At 34.6% G+C, this 19,997-nt stretch overlaps 1 protein-coding gene across 4 annotated transcripts in view; it reads right to left on the bottom strand.

Moving 5' to 3' along the window:
• The window catches only part of Parg (poly(ADP-ribose) glycohydrolase), a 114,709-nt gene that overhangs the window by 15,869 nt on the left and 78,843 nt on the right, over positions 1–19,997 (bottom strand). For all 4 annotated transcript variants that reach the window (XM_015498895.2, XM_015498896.2, XM_015498897.2 and 1 more), the window contains 3 exons: positions 14,918–14,996; positions 13,412–13,520; positions 4,598–4,703 (listed from right to left, as the gene is read on the bottom strand). In XM_015498895.2, the coding sequence (XP_015354381.1) occupies positions 4,598–4,703; positions 13,412–13,520; positions 14,918–14,996 (294 nt within the window). The remainder of the gene's footprint in view (positions 1–4,597; positions 4,704–13,411; positions 13,521–14,917; positions 14,997–19,997) is intronic.

Here is a 19,997-nt window from a genome sequence, read left to right as displayed (position 1 = left end):
TAAATCTCAATTATTAAGAAAATGAATTACACAGTGGAAATTTTTGAACACTATACCTGACAGTCACTAAAGCAAACAAAGCTGCAGTCTGAGAGAAAGGCTTTAAAGCTATAAAGAAAAGAAAGAAATGAACACATTTATAATGCTTTCTAAATTGTCCAGCACAAATGACCATGGTTTATGGCAGACCTGGTTTCTGGATTGATGGCACAAAACCAATCATTCATTTTACTTAAGAGAAAAACAGGAAAAAAGTGTCTGTCATAAGATCAATAAACTCAAGAGTGAAAAACCATGTTTCCTCAAACAAATTCAGGATGATAAAGAATTTCACAAAATAAAAAATCCAAATTCTTTCTTTTATGGACTCTCAAAACACTGAAAAACAGATCCATGCAGTTTTTGTAATTTCAAATTTGAAGAAAATATGGATGAAAATCTTAAGAATGAGAAGACAGGGAAGATTTTTCTAAGTACACCACAAAAAATGTGGACATATAAAAAAATTAACTCGGTATGACAACAGCTCAAGAGGCTGAAACGAAAAATGCCTGCAACACAGGGCAGTCAAACAATTACTATTTCTTAATCTACAAAGAGGTATTACTAGCTAGTGAAAATTCAACTACTCCCATAGAGATAAATGGATAGAAGGCATGAAAAGCAATTCACAAGACAACCAAAAAACTTTGCATCTCGGAGAAATTAAAAAAGATTGACAAATCCAGTCTTGGTGACAGGGTACAGACAAACACAAGTGGTGGGAACATGGGGTTAAGGGAATAATTCTATAAAATGGGCCTACTGTGCTGACCCCCACATGCTTTCTTTTCTAAGAAGCAATTTGCCTGCAATCCTGCCTGGCTTAAGTGGACCGGCTATGTCACATTCCTCAGCAAACTACCTGCAGGAGAAATGCAGGCCCAAAATAATATCAATAAGAGAAACCCAAGTTACCCTAAAGGGGGAGACTTATGTGACCCTTTTCACAGACCACATCCCAAAACTCAGGGAGATAAGGGTAATTCCTCCTAACCATAAAATATTTAAGACCTAGATTTGTCATGGCAGTGAGAACTTCCAAGTCTCATGCCACCCTGCTGTCAGAAGTCTAGAAGAGGTGGACGTAGGCAGAAAACTCTGGAAAATTCTCTGGGATCCCTAATAGACCTGGAACCCCACCAAGATTTCATCTTACTTGAGTCAGAATAGCAATTATCAAGAATACAAGTAACAATAAATATTGGTGAGGATGTAGGGAAAAAGATACATTCATACATTGCTGGTGGACTGCAAACTGGTGCAACCACTCTGGAAAGCAGTATGAAGATTCCTCAGAAAACCTGGAATGAAACCACCATTTGACCCAGTTATCCCACTCCTTGGCATATACCCAGAGGACTTAAAATTAGCATACTATAGTGATGTGGTCACATCGATATTTATAGGGGCTCAATTCACAATAGCTAAGCTATGGAATCAACTGATGTGCCCTTCAACAGATGAATGGATGAAGAAAATGAAGCATATATACACCGTAGATTATTACTCAGCCATAAAGAAGAACTAAATTATGACATTTGTCAGTAAATGGATGAAACTGGAGGCAATCATGCTGAGTGAAATAAACCAATCCCCCCCAAACCAAAGGCTGAATGTTCTCTCTGATACGCGAATGTTAACACATAACAAGGAAGGTGGAGAACAGAAGTTCACTGTATTAGACAAAAGGGAATGAAGGGAAGGGGGGAGAGGAATAGGAAAGACATTAGAATGAACTGGACGTAACTTTCCTATGTTCATATATAAATACACTAGCAGTGTTAACTCCACATCATATATAACCACAAGCATGGGAAGTTGTACTACATGTATGTATAATATGTCAAAATACATTCTACGATCATGTATACTGAAAAAAAGAAAAAGAAAAAAAAATTGGAGAGAGACACATGGTCTATCTCTTCTCTGAAGAGGACCCAAATCTCCCTTTTTCTATTCCTTCAATAAACTCATTCCTTTTTCTCTGAGTGACATGTCTGAAATCCTTCTGATTGGTTGCAAGAATCAGGGCTTGAAGGGGAAGGGGGGGTCTTCATGCTGCCTCAGTTTCCTGGAAGGTCCCAGCTCTGTAACATTGGGGAGGTTATTCATGTAAGGAAGACAATGTAAACTGATGCAGCCTTCCACAGTGCAATTTACAACATGTATCAAAATATAAAGGATACATATTCTTTGAATTCTTAATGTTACTTCTAGGAATTTACCCTTATAAGATAATTACATAAAGCTTATATATAATTATACACCATAGTGATGCTTATAAGATAAAGAAAACAAATCAACTGTGAAATAAATTATACATGTACATATAACAGAAATACCAAATAGCCATTTAAAAATGTTGACAGGAGTTGACAACTAGCTTCTAGTTATGAGGGAGGCTGAGGCAGGAGGATCATGAATTTGAGGCCAGAATGTGCAAAACAGTGAGACTCTCATCATGAGACCCCACTGAAGGAAGGAAAGAAAGGAGGAAGAAGTGAGGGAGGAAAGGATGAAGGAAGGAAAGGAGAAAAGGAGGGAGGGAAGGAAGGAAGGAGGAAATAAGGAAAGAAGGGAAAATGTTGACAGTACATCTATATTTGTTGGTATTAAAAATCATCCATAAGACTGTAAGGTTTTCAAAATGTCAAATGGTCACACAGACTTTTACAATGATGTCTGAAAGGATGGCCATCAAAATGTTAGCTATGTTGGTGATTTTTATATACTTATGGCATTTTTCTACATATTCAAAATTTTATAAAATTACTAACTTTTTATTATTGGGGGACACTTACATTATGACAGACTGAAACTGTTCTATTCCTAAAGAGATAGATTTTATTTATTTCTAGTTTGGTTATTAAGGCTAGCTAGTAGTTTGTAAATTATATTATTGTTACATTGATAATTGTGATATTACAGTTTGTCTTGTCTTGGTCTTGAGTTGCTAGGAGAAGCTTCAAAAATCCTTGGATATGGGCTGGGGTTTTGGCTCAGCGGTAGAACACTCGCCTCGCACATGGGAGATCCTACCTGGGTTTGATCCTCAGCACCACATAAAAATGAATAAGTGAAATAAAGGTATTGTGTCCAATTATAACTAAAAAATATTTTTTAAAAATCCTTGGACTTGTCCAACCACAAAAATGGGTAGTTATACTGCATGTATGTATATATGTCAAAATACAATCTACTGTCATGTATAACTAAAAAGAAAAAAAAAAATTTTTAAACTCCTTAGAATTTCTTGAGTACTAGTGGCTTTGTAATGCTAGCATTTAGAACCCCACTTCCAGGAGTAGGGGTAGAGCTGGAGATCAAGTTCAATCAGTTAACCAATGATTTAATCAACTATGTCTAGTAATGAAGTGCCCAAAATAACTCTGGATACCAAAGCTCAGAATAGTTTCCTAGATGAACAAATTTCACATGCACAGAAAGTGAAGTACCCAGACACCATGGAGTCAGGTTGTCAAAGATCTGCATTCCCTTCCATACCTTGTGTATATACTTTATAGTAAAACTGCAACTTAAGTATAGGACTTAAAAGCCATTCTAGTAAATTATCAAATCTGAGGACCATGAGAACATCCCATGCTGGTAGCCAGCTGGTTAGATGCTAGTGATCTAGGGACCCTGCTCAGACTTGTGGTTACAATCTAAAGTATAGACAGTTTTATGGAGAACCCTTCCCCTAATCTGTGGGTTCTGCAATAAATCCAGATAGTTAATGTCAGAACTGCATTATGGTATATCCCGCTGGTATCAGAACAGTTGGGCTGAAAGAAAATGGTAACCATACCAAGTAATGATATAATACTATTTTCTTTTGAAAGTATTTATCAATACTTTCAAAAGTAAAGCGAATGTCATTATCTGGTAAAGGATCAACATCATTGTTATTCAAGTTTTGTGATTTTTTTCACCACAACAACCAAATACAATATGCAAAATGCCTATCTATCTTGGGTACCCAAATGCTTCCTCATCTGTGCCATTCATGCAGCTCTCCCAAGATATACTCCCACCACACTGTGTGGCTCTACTAGAGCATTCATCATTATGTGCTGCATTTGTTTATGCCTCTCTCTCATATGTGGGACAGTGACTCCCAAAGCAAGGACCTAATCTTCTTCATCTTTTTATTCTCATGCCAACTACATTGCTCAGAACATGGTAGTTTAGTCAAACAGCTATGCCTGTAAAAAAAAAATCACTCCACAACGGAAAGTGCTGAAGTAGGTGCTTTGGTTTGAAACCTCACAGTCTTTATGGACTCTTTCCCCTAACCTTTCTATCTTCAACCAAATACTGTGTCTGAGAGATCAAACAGATAAGCAAGCTCTATAAGGAAATAGTAAATTAAACTAAGAATTCCTTTAAATATAATAATTTAAATAAAATATAATAATAAGAGGATGGTATCAAATATCCTTTTACTTAAGATTTTTACAGTCTCTTATGATAGAACATTAGAAATGTTGTTAAAGGACTACTACTTATCCCCTGGTGAGCATGCTATTATCCTTCTGTATAAGGATTTACTCACCTTTTAATCTAGCATCACCCCCAAAGGCACCACAACCCCAGTTTCCTGTGGCCACAGCAGAAAGATTCTCTGAAGGAACTCCAGGACGTAGAAATCCACAGTAAGCCTACAAGATGAAAGAAATATCACAGCACATGACTGAATGGACAGTAACAGTATTTCTGACAGATGTACTAGGATCAGCATCCATTACCAAGCTTATATTCTCTCTCCCTCGTTTTTCTTTTTTTTCTTAAGGCCAAAGTAGAGGGGAAAACAAAGAAAGAGAAAAACCTGGGATTGTACAAGAAAGAGAATGAGAAAGGACAGATTCTAATATTTATTTATTTGAATGTTGGGTATATCAAATCCCTTACACTAATACAAGTATTAGTTTCTGTTAGAAATACTGAGGTGCTGTAAGAAATCAAACATATGGTAGGAAGCCAGTAAGGCAAAAACTCTATGTCTGCAGAAGAGTATGTCCCCAAAGGGAATTTGGTGGGCAAGCATACCTGGGTAGGCAGTCTGCTAGTTTTTATCCCTAACAAAGTACTGTTTGCTTTGAAATGAAGAGTTCGGGGGTACAATCTACACAATTAGCTGATTTAAAATTGGGGAAGGCATGAAAAGGGGCTACAGTTGTGGCTGGATACCTGTTAGGGAATTTAAAAATGGCTCCATTCTGACCACATGGTTTTCTAACTTAAGAGGGCTCCACTATACACGTGAAACTTAGTTACAGTAAATTTGTGTGTGTTGCATTACAGATTTAACTTTGATAGAAAAGAAAACATAAGACTTACAGTTTCTTTTTCCACCTCAGACATATGTGATTATCAGAGATATTTCAAGAACCAATGGGATAACCAAGACAAACTATCAGGAAAGGTACTTGTTCAAATACTGTTTTCTCTGAAGGCTTTTGGTGACCACTTTTGCATCAAAGTAGAGTTACTATGGAGCTTCCTTAGCAGGTTCTTCCCCAGAGTTATTGGGACTAGATTAGTAACTATGATTCACTTTTTAAAAACAAATGTTTTATTTGTCAACGGACCTTTATTTTATTTATTTATATGCAGTGCTGAGAATAGAACCCAGTGCCTCACACATGCTAGGCAAACGCTCTACCACTGAGCCACAATCCTAGCTCCACTATGATTCACTTTTGTGCTTCTTGCCATTGGAATGTTTTGTAAAAGCGAGGCCACCGAGGCCACCAGAGATGACGCCTGCTCACTTCTCCCACAGCTGCCCGGAGAGGTTCTGCGCGGGCCCAGGCGCGTTAGGCAATGGCATTGGAGTGACATCCCATGACATGTATTTGACCCCGAAACTTCCTTTAACAAAAAACTAGCAACTATCTATAAAAGGGATTCCTATTTCTGATTATGAAAAAAAATTTAAGATTTCTTTCAGTCCTAGAATTCTCTAGTTTCATAGCTGTTTTAAGATAGAATATTCAAAATTTTGCCAGTAACCTGAAGAAAGTATAATATATCCTGAAGATGCTGGCTAAGTATTAATTAAATTAATTTTTTGTACATGAGAAGGTCCCAGAGTTTATGGTTTCTACTTCTTTGCAGTCATCTCAGTCAATCTTTCTGCCTTCTAAGTATACTGTATTAAGAAGATAATATAACAGCAAAACAAATCTTCCCTAGGTTCTCTCAGGTACCAAATAAACCTAAAATGTAGTCTATATGTAATAGTAAATAGATTAAAAGAGTAAGAGAAAAACCAACAATAGAGAAAGATGCTTCTGTGAAACCCACATGCTGAAATACAGCAAATTATTCTCTGAAGTTTCCACAAAGGTATAAAACTTTATTTTATACACTGGATGGATTAACAAGGTTATTCCCTCCATCCTCTCCTAGGCTGTAAATTCTGACAGATATTAATTATAAGTTGGTACCAGACCATTATTCAATGCTATGGTACAGAACTTGCACAAGAACTTACAAATTACCTGTATAATCAGATGCATAGAGCTTCTAAAAATCTCTTTCAGGTCAAAATATCAGACAACTCCATGGGGGAAGAGTAAGTTCTTGAATGATAAAGAATATGGCATTATATGTATAACAGGGAAAACAAACCTCTGTCAGAATAAACGTAACTATGCCATCTTTCATATCATTTTTTTTCTGGCATGCTTGGACAAAGAGGAGTTCTTGGCTTCCTGGTTCATATTTTGTTTTATACTATCGGAATGTTAGTTCCTCACTGCTTCCTCTAAGTAACCAGGTTAAATGTATTTTAATGAGCAAAAACAGTGCAGTTTGGTGAACAAGTAAAAACCAAAAGAAAAAATTTGTATCTAGAATTAAAAACTAGATACTAAACAGGAAGTAGTGAAAATAGAGATATAAGAAGGAAGCAAAGAAAGTGGAAAAGAGACCAAAGAAAGCATGTATAAAAGTTCCAGGACTGAGCCCAGGAAAGGCATGGGACTCCAGCGTAGCACAAATAAGTATATACACACTAACAACTCTGGTTTCAATATAAATTGTAGCAGTCCCAAGTAGATACACTTAAAGGATGTCTTTCATCATCATGCAAATATATATTATATTGTTATTAAGATTAATAACTTAGTAATTATTATTTCCAGAGTTGTTTATTCATAAAGTCAGTCTACTCATGTGTTTAGTTTACATTAATACATAGTTGATGTTGATATTGATTTCTTGAGGTTATTAGTATTCTGTGATTTCTTAAAAATAAATACAATATAAAAAGACCCTTAAGGATCTGTTGGAAGAGAATAAAGTAATATTACTAAAGAGTCTTTAAGTTATCCTTAGACTCAGTAGTAATAATAGTTTTGTAAATTTCTTCTAAAGAAAAAGCATTGTACAGATGTTTATTCCTACTTTACATATAAGAGAAAAATCTGGGACTAATTGCTCAAAAATAGGATCGTGACTATAGAGTTAAATCACAGCCTATCAATCCAACCAATTTTATTTAATTATGAAGATTTTTAAGAAGTATGAAAAGCATTTATAATATAAAGTTAAATGAAAGAGGTAAAATGCAAAATTATAGGTTAACTTTTGTGTATATTTATATAAAACCAAATTTCATGTGGAAAGACCTATAAAAAATGAAAACAACTGTTTTTGTTTTTAAATATTTATAATTTTTTAATTATAGCTGGATACAATATCTTTATTTATATTTAGGTGGTGCTGAGGATTGAACCCAGTGCCTTATGCATGTTAGGGGAGCGCTCTACCTCTGAGCTACAACCCCAGTCCCTGAAAACAACTGTTTGAAAGACAGTATTATGGATAACGTTTTTGTCTTTGAAAGTTGTAACATTCGTACATTGTTTTTGCTATTTTAAAATGTAATATAAAATGAAAGTCTGTAGATCTGTTTTCTCGTGTGTAAAACTGAAAATTAGTTATCTTGTGATGTTCTGACTCTATATGTTGAGAAACTTAAGGGAAAACTCACTGGAGATGACACATTTTGAACTAATATTCCTAAAAAAGTAAAGTGACACATATTTTAAGAAAAGATTATAAAAAGATCAGGTGTTGAACTTAAAGTATCAGCAGCCAAGTACTGAATGGTTTTATTATAAAGTTTTTATTTAACAATAACTCCATTCTAAATTTGGATAATAATAAATCAATTAAAAAAATCAAGAGGCTGGGGTTGTGGCTCAGTGGTAGAGCACTTGTTTAGCACATGTGAAGCACTGGGTTCGATCCTTAGCACCACAAAATAAAATAAAGATATTGTGTCCAACTACAACTAAAAAATGAATATAAAAAAAACAATTAAAAATAGAATAATAGTGGCAATCCACTTTGTTCAATTCCTATTTTGGAAGGCCTAATGAAATATATTCACTATGTAATCTTACCTACAAAAGTCTAATATAGCCAAGTACAACTTTTCACAGGTGATTTCCTTCTTCCCTTGCAGGGTTATTTGCCACTTTTACAAGATGGAGTCATAAATTGTTCCAAAGTCAAAGATAATTCTCCCCTAACATGTCACCCAACTGCACTCATAGGATTAAATACAGATTTGCACTATCAGTTAAATGGATTCCTTCCTTTTAAAAACGTACTCTGTTTGCTGGTCATGATGTCACTTCAATAAGACAGGAGGGACCTGGACGGACCAGACCTTTTCCAGAGGCATTAGAGCACTTTGTGGGAATGCCCTTTCAAGTAATGTGTAAAAGTAACAAAGAGGCCCTGAGAGCTCAGAGATCCACACCGAATTCTGATGATGAAAACTAGTCTTATGTTTTGTTGCTTCATTTAGAAAAAGGTAATTTTTCTATTCTTCTTAACTTTCTCTCTGGCATGCAAAAAGACACTTGTTCACACATGCACACAAACATACATAAATCATCTCTAAAACTGATTTGATACAGACTTCTGCTTTAAATCCAAGTTTATAAAACATAATGAAATATAAAACATTAAATATTTCCTTCAAGTTGTGTTGCCAGCTTATGTGGAATCCTTGTTACTTACATCAAAATTCATAAATCTATTTCAATAGGCAAATGTAAATTAATAAGGGATGGAATGCTTTAATTTAGAAGGTCCAAAGTTATTTGGATTAGTCTGTTAAATTAATCTTTCAAAAATACTTAACAAGGACTGGGGTTGTAGCTCAGTGGTAGAGTGCTTGCCTCGAACACATGTGGAAGGCCTGGGTTCGATCCTTAGTACCACATTAAAAAAAAAAATAAAGATATTGTGTCCATCTACAACTAAAAATAAAATAAAAAACACTTAACAAAATCATTTACTGTTTTTTTCCCCCTTTTTTAGTGAAAGAATTAGAAAACCAATCTTTGATGAAAGAACAAATTTTAGGAGAATATATCAGTGAATGAAAGAATACACATTTTCAATACTTTCCCATGTGTGAGGCCCTGAGCCAGGTGCTCTTTCATATACTGACAAATTCTCTTCATATACTGGCAAATTCTATTACATGCAAGATATTTCTTCATCTCATGGGAATTCAAGAATAGGTTGAGGGGAACGCTCACATTTTCTTGAAAAAGTGTATCAAACAGAAAAGAATATTGAGAAAAGGATTCAATGGATACTTTGTGCATAGTGGAAGTTTATCATCAGAGGACAAGGAGCAACTGAGGCATATGTCTGTATATTATATATTAATCAAAGGCAGAAATATTCTCAACGATTAAAGATTAAACAAGATAAAAAATCTAGAAGATCAGATCTAATTATAGTAATCTCTATATGAGAGGATTTACATTTTTAAAAAGTGATCTGAGGCTGGGCTTGGTATACACGCCTGTAATCCCAGCAACTTGGAGACTGAGACAGGAGGATTGTTAATTCAAAGTCAGCCTCTGCAACTAAGTCACTAAGCAACTCAGTGGGACCCTGTCTCTAAATAAAATACAAAATAGAGCTGAGGATGTGGCTCAGGGTTGAGTGCCCCTGAGTTCAATCCCCAGTATAAAAAAAAAAAAAAGGGGCTGGAGATGTGGCACAAGTGGTAAGGCGCTTGCCAGGCATGCGCAGGGTGCTGGGTTCGATCCTCAGCATCACATACAAATAAAGATATTGTGTCCACCGAAAACTAAAAAATAAATTTAAAAAAAAATCTGAGTACTAGGGATATAGCTCAGTGACAGTGCATTTGCCTAAGCAAGTGTTAGGCCCTAGGTTCAATCCCCAGAACTGCCAAAAAGAAAAATAACAAAAAAAAGAAAAAAAAAATTATCTAAAGTCAGGGGAACCCAATTTAAGCCCTGGTGTGGTCACTACCCAGCTTTTGGGACCTTAGGCAAGCTACTCAACTTCCTGAGGCTTACTCTACTGTCCCAAAATTGGCAATAAAAACAGTATCTCTGCCTCCTGGGGTAGTGAGGATTAAATCAGACAATGCATGCCTGGCAGGCAGTGGCACATTAATAGACCCAGTTACTTGGAGGCTAAGGTAGGAGAATCTCGAGCCCAGGCCAGCAACCAAATGAAACTCCATCTCAAAAAACACAGCAAAACAAAAACACAGACAATGCATTTAAAATGCTAAGTGGAGTCCCTAGCACACAGTAAGCAATTATTTTATTGATTTTACTATTTTTACCAATATAGTTTGAAAAAGTTTCTGCTTAAATTTGACTGAAAAGAATTTTTCATGAGTTAAAAATTAGACTCAACTGCATATTGACATAAATAATGGCAGGCAAATTCAGAATGGCATAGATTAAAAATCAACCCATCTCCATCATATCCTTCAACTGCTCTGCATTTTACAATGGACTCAGGCTTTATTTAACACTTGGAAATGTTTAAAAGTTTATTTAACACTTGGGAATATTTGAGAAGTTAATAATTTATAATATTTTGAGTGCTTTGAGATAATGTACTTCTATAGTTTCTAAAACGTTTGTTATAAAAAAAAGCCATATTAGCACTGCCTAAGAAGTTATTTGCTTAATAACTGAGCAAGACATTTAACAAATTATTCTTGAGACATTCCCAATAAGGCAAGCAGTGTGTCAGGCACTGTCTGACCTGAATGAAATAAAATTCCTGTTGCCAGGTTATTTAAAGATTCACTCTTTTTATATAAAGTATGTCTCATAAGCACTCTACATTCCACAGATAAATATTTTTTTAAGGTTTGCAATAATATATCTAACAACGTATTCATATAAACCAACACTTCACACCTTTAAAATTTCTGGTGTCTATAATTGAATGTTAGTGATATAAGTTAATGTAGAGAATACCTACATATGGTAAAAGGGAATTTAACAAAGACTAATTTATGCCCAATGATTACTCCCCTCCCCCATTTTCTTTTATTGGTGCATTACACTTGTACATATAGGGGTGTTTGTTGTTACATATTTGTATATGCATTAAACATAATAATATAATGTGGCCAATCACTCCAAAATTTATCTTTTAAAAGAGATCATAATTGCAGATAATTTCTAAAAGTGAATGATCTAGCTTCTTTAGGAAGGCTTTATCCATAAAAAGGAAATATTTTAATTTTTGTTAATAACTTTACAACTTTAGTTAAACACATTTTGGTCTCGTCTTTCATCTATTTTTCTCCAAACCACCTACCACTTAGATAAATGTCCTCTAGTTTCTCTCTCTCTCTTTTTTTTTTTATTAGTACCAGGGATTGAACTCAGGGGCACTTAACCACTGAGCCATTCCCCAGCCCTACTTTAGAGAAAGGTTTCATTGAGTTGCTTAGTGCCTCTTTAAGTTGTTGAGGCTGGCTTTGAACCTGAGATTCTCCTGCCTCAGCTTCTGAGCTGCTGGGATTACAAGCATGAGCCACCACACCCAGCCAATGTCCTCTACTTTCAATGACCAGGTGACAAAATTGCTGTATACATGTTTAAGTAACACTTGAAGAAACTCTAAAAATTAATCTCATTCTAGATGAATATGCTCTATCATAAAACACATAGAGGTTTGAAGACAATTGCTTTAAGGTAAGAATTTAGAACAGTGAAAGCAGCCTTATATGGATTTTTTCCCCCTGTAATGCTAGGGATGAAACCCAGGGCTTTATTCATGCTAGGCAAATATTCTAACACTGAGCTACATCCCTAGCCCCAAGCATACTTACCTTTAAAGTGTACTCAACTACTAGTAAAAGATACTTTTCAGTACAAGTAAATTTGACTTTCAGTGTCAGATAGGAAAGAAATTTAGAAGTGCTAATATATTAAAGAATATATCTGGATAGATTTTCTGAGGAATTGCTGTTTTTCAAAATAAATGATGTCTGTTTATAAATTCAACTTTGGATGATAGTGCATTATTCTTTAAACTTTTTGAGATTCATCTGAAACCCCTAAAAATTAAAATGATCTAATAAGTTATCTATAAGAAAATATGGTTACCAATAAAGCAGATTCTCTGATGATCAAAATATGAGATAATATAACCAATTATATTCAAAATATCTACAAGTTATAAGGGTAATAAAAGCCTATCTGGATTATTTGGTTGTATATATCCAGCCTGCTGTCATTATTAGAGATCTTTGTGTAGGGACTGACACATGTAGCCACATAAAACCACAAACTTCATAATTAATCTTATAAACAAATCCTGCTCCTGGGAATCAAACAATGACTTGGAATTGAGTTAGTCTCCTTGGCTATGAAAGTGATTTGAGGAACTAAAGAAAATTTTGACTGTTTTGGTGAGGCCCGAATTCTAGAGAACAGAATCAGCACTATTGCATGATGGAATTTATTGTAGCTAACAGTTGTGACAATCTGAACTAACAACAGATATGACTCATTTTACATTTCTGTAATACAACAGAAAGAAGAAAATGATTATACCAGACAGCACTAAGCATAACAGACCATTGCAGTTTCCAGTAAAAATATGTCAAAGTACCAAATCAACAAACAACTATATTATTATTATATCAATAATAATAATAAATGGTTTATCTGTTCTAATCCTGATAGGATACTATGTAAAGAAAATGTCATTGGGAAGATCTGAAAAAAAATTTTTTTCAGGGCTCATTCATTTCTATATGGTTTTACAATAATGTTCCAAAGCAGCTAAAAGTACTTAATTAGATAAATGCATGTGTGGAGTTTAACATCAAGCAACAGTGTAGTGGGCAACCTCATCTAGTAATCAAACAATTACAAAATGGAAAGTACATCTTGCACAAGCTGACAAAGCCATTAAATCAGGAAAGCTGTGGGCATTTTGACACTGTAAAAAACTACCAGAAAGCATTAATTTCAGCATTAATAAAATGGCAGTAAATAGATGACAGTTGCCAGATGAACTAAGAAATAAGGTTACTGGCCTTGTTAAGCTCACGTCTCATTTTCTCAGGCACAAACTGATCGAGGTAGCGTCTGAAGTGAAGTGCATCAATGGCAACAATCTCAGTGCAGCGTCGCTGCCAGTCATCCCTGGGATAGGACAAATAAGGGAAAAAGATGAGGAATAGGTAGAGCCCTTCAGCCTTGCAGAGGTTAGGTTGTCAATACCTTGGTAGTGTATAGTAAAAACAAACAAACTGTGACCACAGGTCTCAGCAAAGCAGGAGGTCAAGAAACATTTTGTATTTAGATTCAAAGGCATACACATTATGCACTGTTGGGTAGTAAGTAGTACAATGAAAAATCAAGAAACCACACACTATGACATATTATATATCATTTACAGTGAGTCTGACACAAAAAGATTTGAGGGCAAACAAAGGGAATTTAGGTCTTTCTTTCCTTTCATACTGAAGTTCAATCCTTCTTTGTTTTGTGGGATCTGCTCTAAATTACTGGGATGTAATACTACTACATACTGTCCAGGACATGAACCCAAGAAGTCAAGTGTTACTACTGTGCTCAATTGCTGACTGCAAGAAACTATTTTTTGAAAGACAGGACATCAAAGTAGACAATAACATGTCACTTGTGGAAGTAGGAAGGACTAGTTGAGATGATAATTTTAGAAATGTGTGAAATTCCGAATATCTCACCTCTTTAAAAACTTGCATAATTGGTATGCCGACCAATTTTTCATTTTGAAGAACAATGAAGCCTTCATGTTAGTTTGGAAATAATTACCAGGAATAAATAAATATTCACAAAGATAACTGTTTGTTACACCATATACTTTAAACAAAGTAAGAATACAGAGGCTGGACTTGAATGTTTGTGGCACAGGTATGACTACATGGACCAGAGCTGATTGTTTCTCATTTAAAAACAAACAAACAAACAAACAAAAATAAATAAAAATAAAAACAAACAAAAAAATCCCACAAGCTTTCAGGCAGCATTTCTGCAAAAAATTATAGCTGATAAACTACACAATTTGATGGAAAAGCAAAGATGTCAAAATGTGAATAAATTCTAAAAAGAAATAGGAGACAACAGCAGCAAAGTTCACTGCAGTACCTGCTATCAACTGGCTTTGTGGCATTAGACAAACTGTCCCAACACAGGTGTCCTCCATTTACCTAATCTCACGGAGAAATTAAGGATAACTAAATAAGACGCTCTAATTAGAGCCACTTCTAATTAAGTTTGGATTTGGAAGTTAACCGCTCCCAATTGGCAGCTTGTAGAACTGTAGAAAATTCTGTCTTCCTTGTACTTATTTTAGACTTCTGGTTTTTCATTTTCTCTGGTCTCCCTTTGTATACAGAAATGGTTATACTGTTTTAACTGCAACAAAACTGTAACACTGAATTTAAAAGAAAAGTTCAACTGCCTGAATAATAGTACAAGAGATACAGAGTGCACTAGAGTCACTCCATGCTCCTTCACTTTCAGTCATGTAATACTCAAGTCAGAAACAGACTCACCTTTCACTCCCATCTTCATGGCTCCGGGCCCAACGATATGTTTCAGCATAGCCAGTGTATTCACTGTACTGTTCAGTACCTGAAACAAATAATTTGTTACTATTTACTTGATACTCAATGGTGAAAACATTTCACCTAAAATCAGCAACAAGGCAAGGAATACCATTCCCATCACTTACATTCAGCACTGTGCTTGAGGGGTCCCCCAGCCAGTGCAATAAAGCAAGAGAAGAAATAAAAGGCATAAAAAATATTAAAAACAAAAACAAGAGTGTAGCTCAATGGTACAACACAAGCTTATCATGCACAAGGTCCTGGGTTAAATCCTTAGCACCAAAGGAAAAACAGTTAAAATGTCCCGATTTGCAGATGCAATCATTGTTTATCCAGCAAATCCTAGGAATTACTGAAAGAAAGAGTGTGTAGAGGGGAATTATAACAAGAAAAGCTCATAAGCAAATTTAGTAAGGTCAACGGTATGTCTATATATGTATATATGTAACAATAAACAATGGGAAATAAAACTTTTCAAAATAAATATAATGTAAAAAAAAAAATCTAGAAGTAAATACAATGGATGAAGAAGACATAACTGAGAAAAAACAAAGACCTCAATAAAAAGAGAAATATACAAGGCTCTTGGGATAGAAGACTCAATATTGTTACAATGTTAATTTTTGATTTATAGATTCACCTCAATCCTAATGATAATCTCAAAAGACTTTTTCTTTTTAAAAGTAGTAAATGATGGGGCTGGGGTTGTGGCTCAGTGGTAGAGTATTCGCCTAGCATGCATGAGGCACTGGGTTCGATTCTCAGAACCACATAAATGTAAAATAAAGATATTGTGTCCACCTAAACTAAAAAAATAAATATTTTTTTTTAAAAAGTAGTAAATGAGAAGAAATGTAGGTCTATTTCTAAAACTTATATAGAAAAGACAAACAATCCATACAGAAAAGGGTAGTTTTCCCAACAAATATTATCAGAGTAAATAGACATTCATACAAAACAAAATAAACTTCAACTGCTACCTTACACTGTGAATGAAAACAATTTTGAGATGACTCACAGAAATAAAAATAAAATTATAAAACTTCCAGAAGAAAACACAGAAAAAGAGTTTCATTATATTGGGGATAGATAAATATTTCTTAGACTGGATAAAGAAAGCAATGACTATAAAATTTACCCAAAGAAATAACAACAACAAAATCCCCCAAAGCAAGCTCTCTTCTCTACCCCAAAAAACCTCAAACAAAAACTACAATGGAGCAAAGTTACATACTTCTGGCCATACAGAGACCAATAAGAAAATATTTAGGCAGGACAGCAGGAAAAATATTCATAAAACTAGCGTCTGTCAAAGAACTTATATTTAGAATACCTGAAGAACTCTCATGAATTAATAATAAAAACAATACAATTTAGAAAACTGGACAGAAGATTTGAACTATATCCTACTAACAACCATATGAAACACTGTAACATTATTCCAGTATAACATTAAAACCACTATAAACTGAAAAGAGTGACTAAAAAAAAAAAAAAAAGACTGACAACACTAAACATTGGCAAGGATGTACAACAAGTAGAAATTTCATGCACTGCTAGAAGAATGTAAAATGGCACAATGATTTTGGAAAACAGACAATTTCTTACAAAATTAAATATGCATCCACCCTTGGACCTATAAATTACATTCTTAGGTATTTAGCCAATAGAAATTAAAAATATATGCTAACAAAAACTGAAGAGAACACTCTAAGAGGGTTAATTCACAATAGTCTTGTATCAGTCAGGGTTCAACCACAGATACAGAACTAGTAGGAGATATATACGAAGAGATTTATTAAAGGAGTTGGTTTAAATAACTGTGGGAGCTGACTAGGCAGGCTGGTATTCAGATATGAACTGCTGTCCACAATAAGAATTTCTTTTCGGCGGGGGGAAAGCCTTAGCTCTGCTCTTTAGGCCTTTGAACTGATTGCAAGTGGTTTGCCCAGATTTTTGCAAATAATCTCCCTTTTAAAATATTAACTGCTTGTGGACTTTAATCACATCTACAAAATATCTTAACAGCAATACCTAGATTAGCATTTGAATATATGGGGACTGGAGTCTATCTAACCTGACATATAAAAAAGACTATCACAAAAATAAAAGTACAAATAATCTAAATGTTCATCAACAGAAAATTAGCAAAACATGATTTACAAAGGAATTATACTTTTAGTAATAAAAAGGATTAAAACCACTGATATACTCAAATCCATAGATGAATCTCACATAACATTTTATGCAGAGGGGGGAAAAGGAAGGTAGAAGTGTGTGTGTGTGTGTATGTGTGTGTGTGTATGTATATATATATATGAAGTTCTAAAAAAGACAAAACTAATTCATGAAAAAAATAAAAATTGTGTTTGTTTCTGGTCTTAGCATGGGGATTGATCAGAAAAGGGCTCAAGGAAATTGTCTGACCGGATGGATTTGTTATTCTATGTCTTGATAAGGGTGTGGGATAAAAGGGCAATATTTATTTGCCAACTTACCACAATACACACTTAACATTACATATTTCACTATATGTAAATTTTACTTAAAAAGAGAGAGAAAACCAGAAAATAATCATAAACCAATACCAAACTCCACTAAGGTTTGCTTTTTACAGTGGCATGGTTTAGTAGTTCTGAAATCACCGAAATGAATAAGCAAAATATAATTAGGAAAAACACTGGGCAAATTCAAAATGAGGGACATTCTATAAAATAATTGGCTTATACGCTTTAGAAATATCAAGGTGAACAAACACAAGGAAAGGTTGAGAAACTATACCAGAGATTATAAATTATTAATATTTGTGTCTACTTTAGCATTTTATAATGCAAGGGTATAAAAGCAGCTGAGTACTTGCCTAATAAACATAATTAATGAACAAAACAGAAAGAGCATTGTATTAACTGAGATTAAAATAATGAGGCCAGGTATACTTAATAGGAAGATATTATATAATTGAACCATATATAAAAATTCACATCTAAAAGGATAACATGGCAAAGAATGACAGATTGACATTAGGACACAGAAGAGCTCTAAGTTAATCTTTACTAGCCAGGAGACCTTGGATAACCAAACCTCACTGGACTGAAATTCAGTGTTATTAATAATTCTTCTTATCTCACAGAGTTGCTTAGAAAAGTCAAATAACACAAGCTAAAAATTCTTCTAAACCCTAAAGCAGTCAATGTTGATGTCATTAGATTTTAACTTTATAAGGGAACAGAGAAAACAGATATTTGACTCTATTCACAAGGTGATTAAAAGTGACCTGGTTTACTGGAGTAAAAGGAACCAAAAGAGTCAGAAAGGCTCTGGTTCTATTATGTTTTCCACCTTGGTGTAGACAATTCTCATTTTTCTTTTTCATAAACATACACACACACACACACACACACACACACACACACACCTGCCTAATCTGATCCCTTGACTATTAAAACACCTGTCCTGTCTTTTGAAAAGGAAGCAGTTGAAAAATATAAAATAGCAATTATCATATTTCTACTTCAAAATAAAATAGCTTTCAGTCTTCTTTCTTGAGGGAAACAAGGCTAGATTTATCTTTTTTTTTTTTGGTGGTGCTGGGGATTAAACCCAGGTCCTTGTACATGTGATTGGGAAGCACTCTACCAACTGAGCTATATATCCTAGCCCTAGATTTATCTTCTTTGAGTATGGGAAATTAAAAAAAAAAAAAAAGGAAGAAGAAGAAGATATATACAAATGCTTTTGCTTTAAACAAATTAAATCCTGGGTGTCTACACTGACAATTTTCACAATTGTATTGGCTGTTTGTTTTGAAAACTGGATTCCGTTAATGTGTTTTAAATTCAAATTTATTAATAAATTAATAAAAACATAAAGGTAAGCATTTAGTGATAATATAATAGCAAACAAGATATAATGAATGGCCTTTATGATAGCTCTCTCTAGGGATAGCCTGTAGAACTTCACAGTTAAGGAAGACCTTCACTTAAGGAAAAATCTAGAAGAAACCCCTTAAAAACCTCATTAAGAGTTCACGACAGCTTTATGTGTTTTTAGATTTAGTAAGAAATATTGTTATTTTCTCTTCCTAGGAATAAAAGTTGGTAATGAATAGAAAAAATATTTGAAGATTAAAAATTTCTACTATGGCAGGTGTGGTGGTGCATGCCTGTAATCCCAGCAGCTCAGGAGGCTGAGGCCAGATGATTAGGAGTTCAAACCCATAGTCAGCTCCAGCAAGTGACTTAGCAACTCAGTGAAACCCTGTCTTTAAATAAAATACAAAATAGGGCTGGGGTGTGGCTCAGTGGTTGAATGTCCCTGAGTTCAATCCCTGGTACCTGCCCCCCCCCCCCAATCTACTTATCAATGAGTTTGTGCCTTAGAAAGATTCATATGAAAGCCATATACTCACCTTTCATCAGCATCACTCACACAGTGGTAATCATACAGTAAATAGAACGGTCTTGCCTTTAGCATGATTAAAAATCAAAGAGGAACACCAAAGAAATGTTTGATTTCCAAACATTTCTGAAAAACTCCAACTGAATTTGGATCTTTTCCCAAAGAACTGGTGTCATTTAGCAAAGGGTTATTTCTATAGTGACAGGTGTCCCTAGCACTGCACCTCTATAAAGAGAAGGCACTAATACTATAAGAAAGAGTGTCTATATATAGTCATTTCTGTCAGTTCTGCTGACACTCAGAAAAGACATAAGGAACTGCAATGTCTGGGATAATTTGATTAACTGAAGGGTAGATTTTATGTTAAATATACTATTCCTCTGCTCAGAAAGTTTCATGTATAGGCATGCATCTGCTTTGTGTGCTCACCAAACAGAAACACAACAACAAAAACCCCTTAGAGTCCTTTAGTATTGAGCTATTTGTTGGATATTGTAGAGAAACACATGACAGAGGGAAAGATAAGAAAAGGTAAGACTGGAGTTTTAATTCTTTCCCTTTATCTATACTTACCAAAAGGTTTTAACTTATGGCTGCCCCAGTGAGGACCACTGGGGGGGGGGGGGGA

This window comes from Marmota marmota, unplaced genomic scaffold (assembly GCF_001458135.2).
Source record: "Marmota marmota marmota unplaced genomic scaffold, marMar, whole genome shotgun sequence".
Taxonomy (NCBI): Eukaryota; Metazoa; Chordata; class Mammalia; order Rodentia; family Sciuridae; genus Marmota; species Marmota marmota.
Note: the sequence above shows the minus strand (reverse complement) of the source record. Positions and strands in the feature narration are given on the sequence as shown.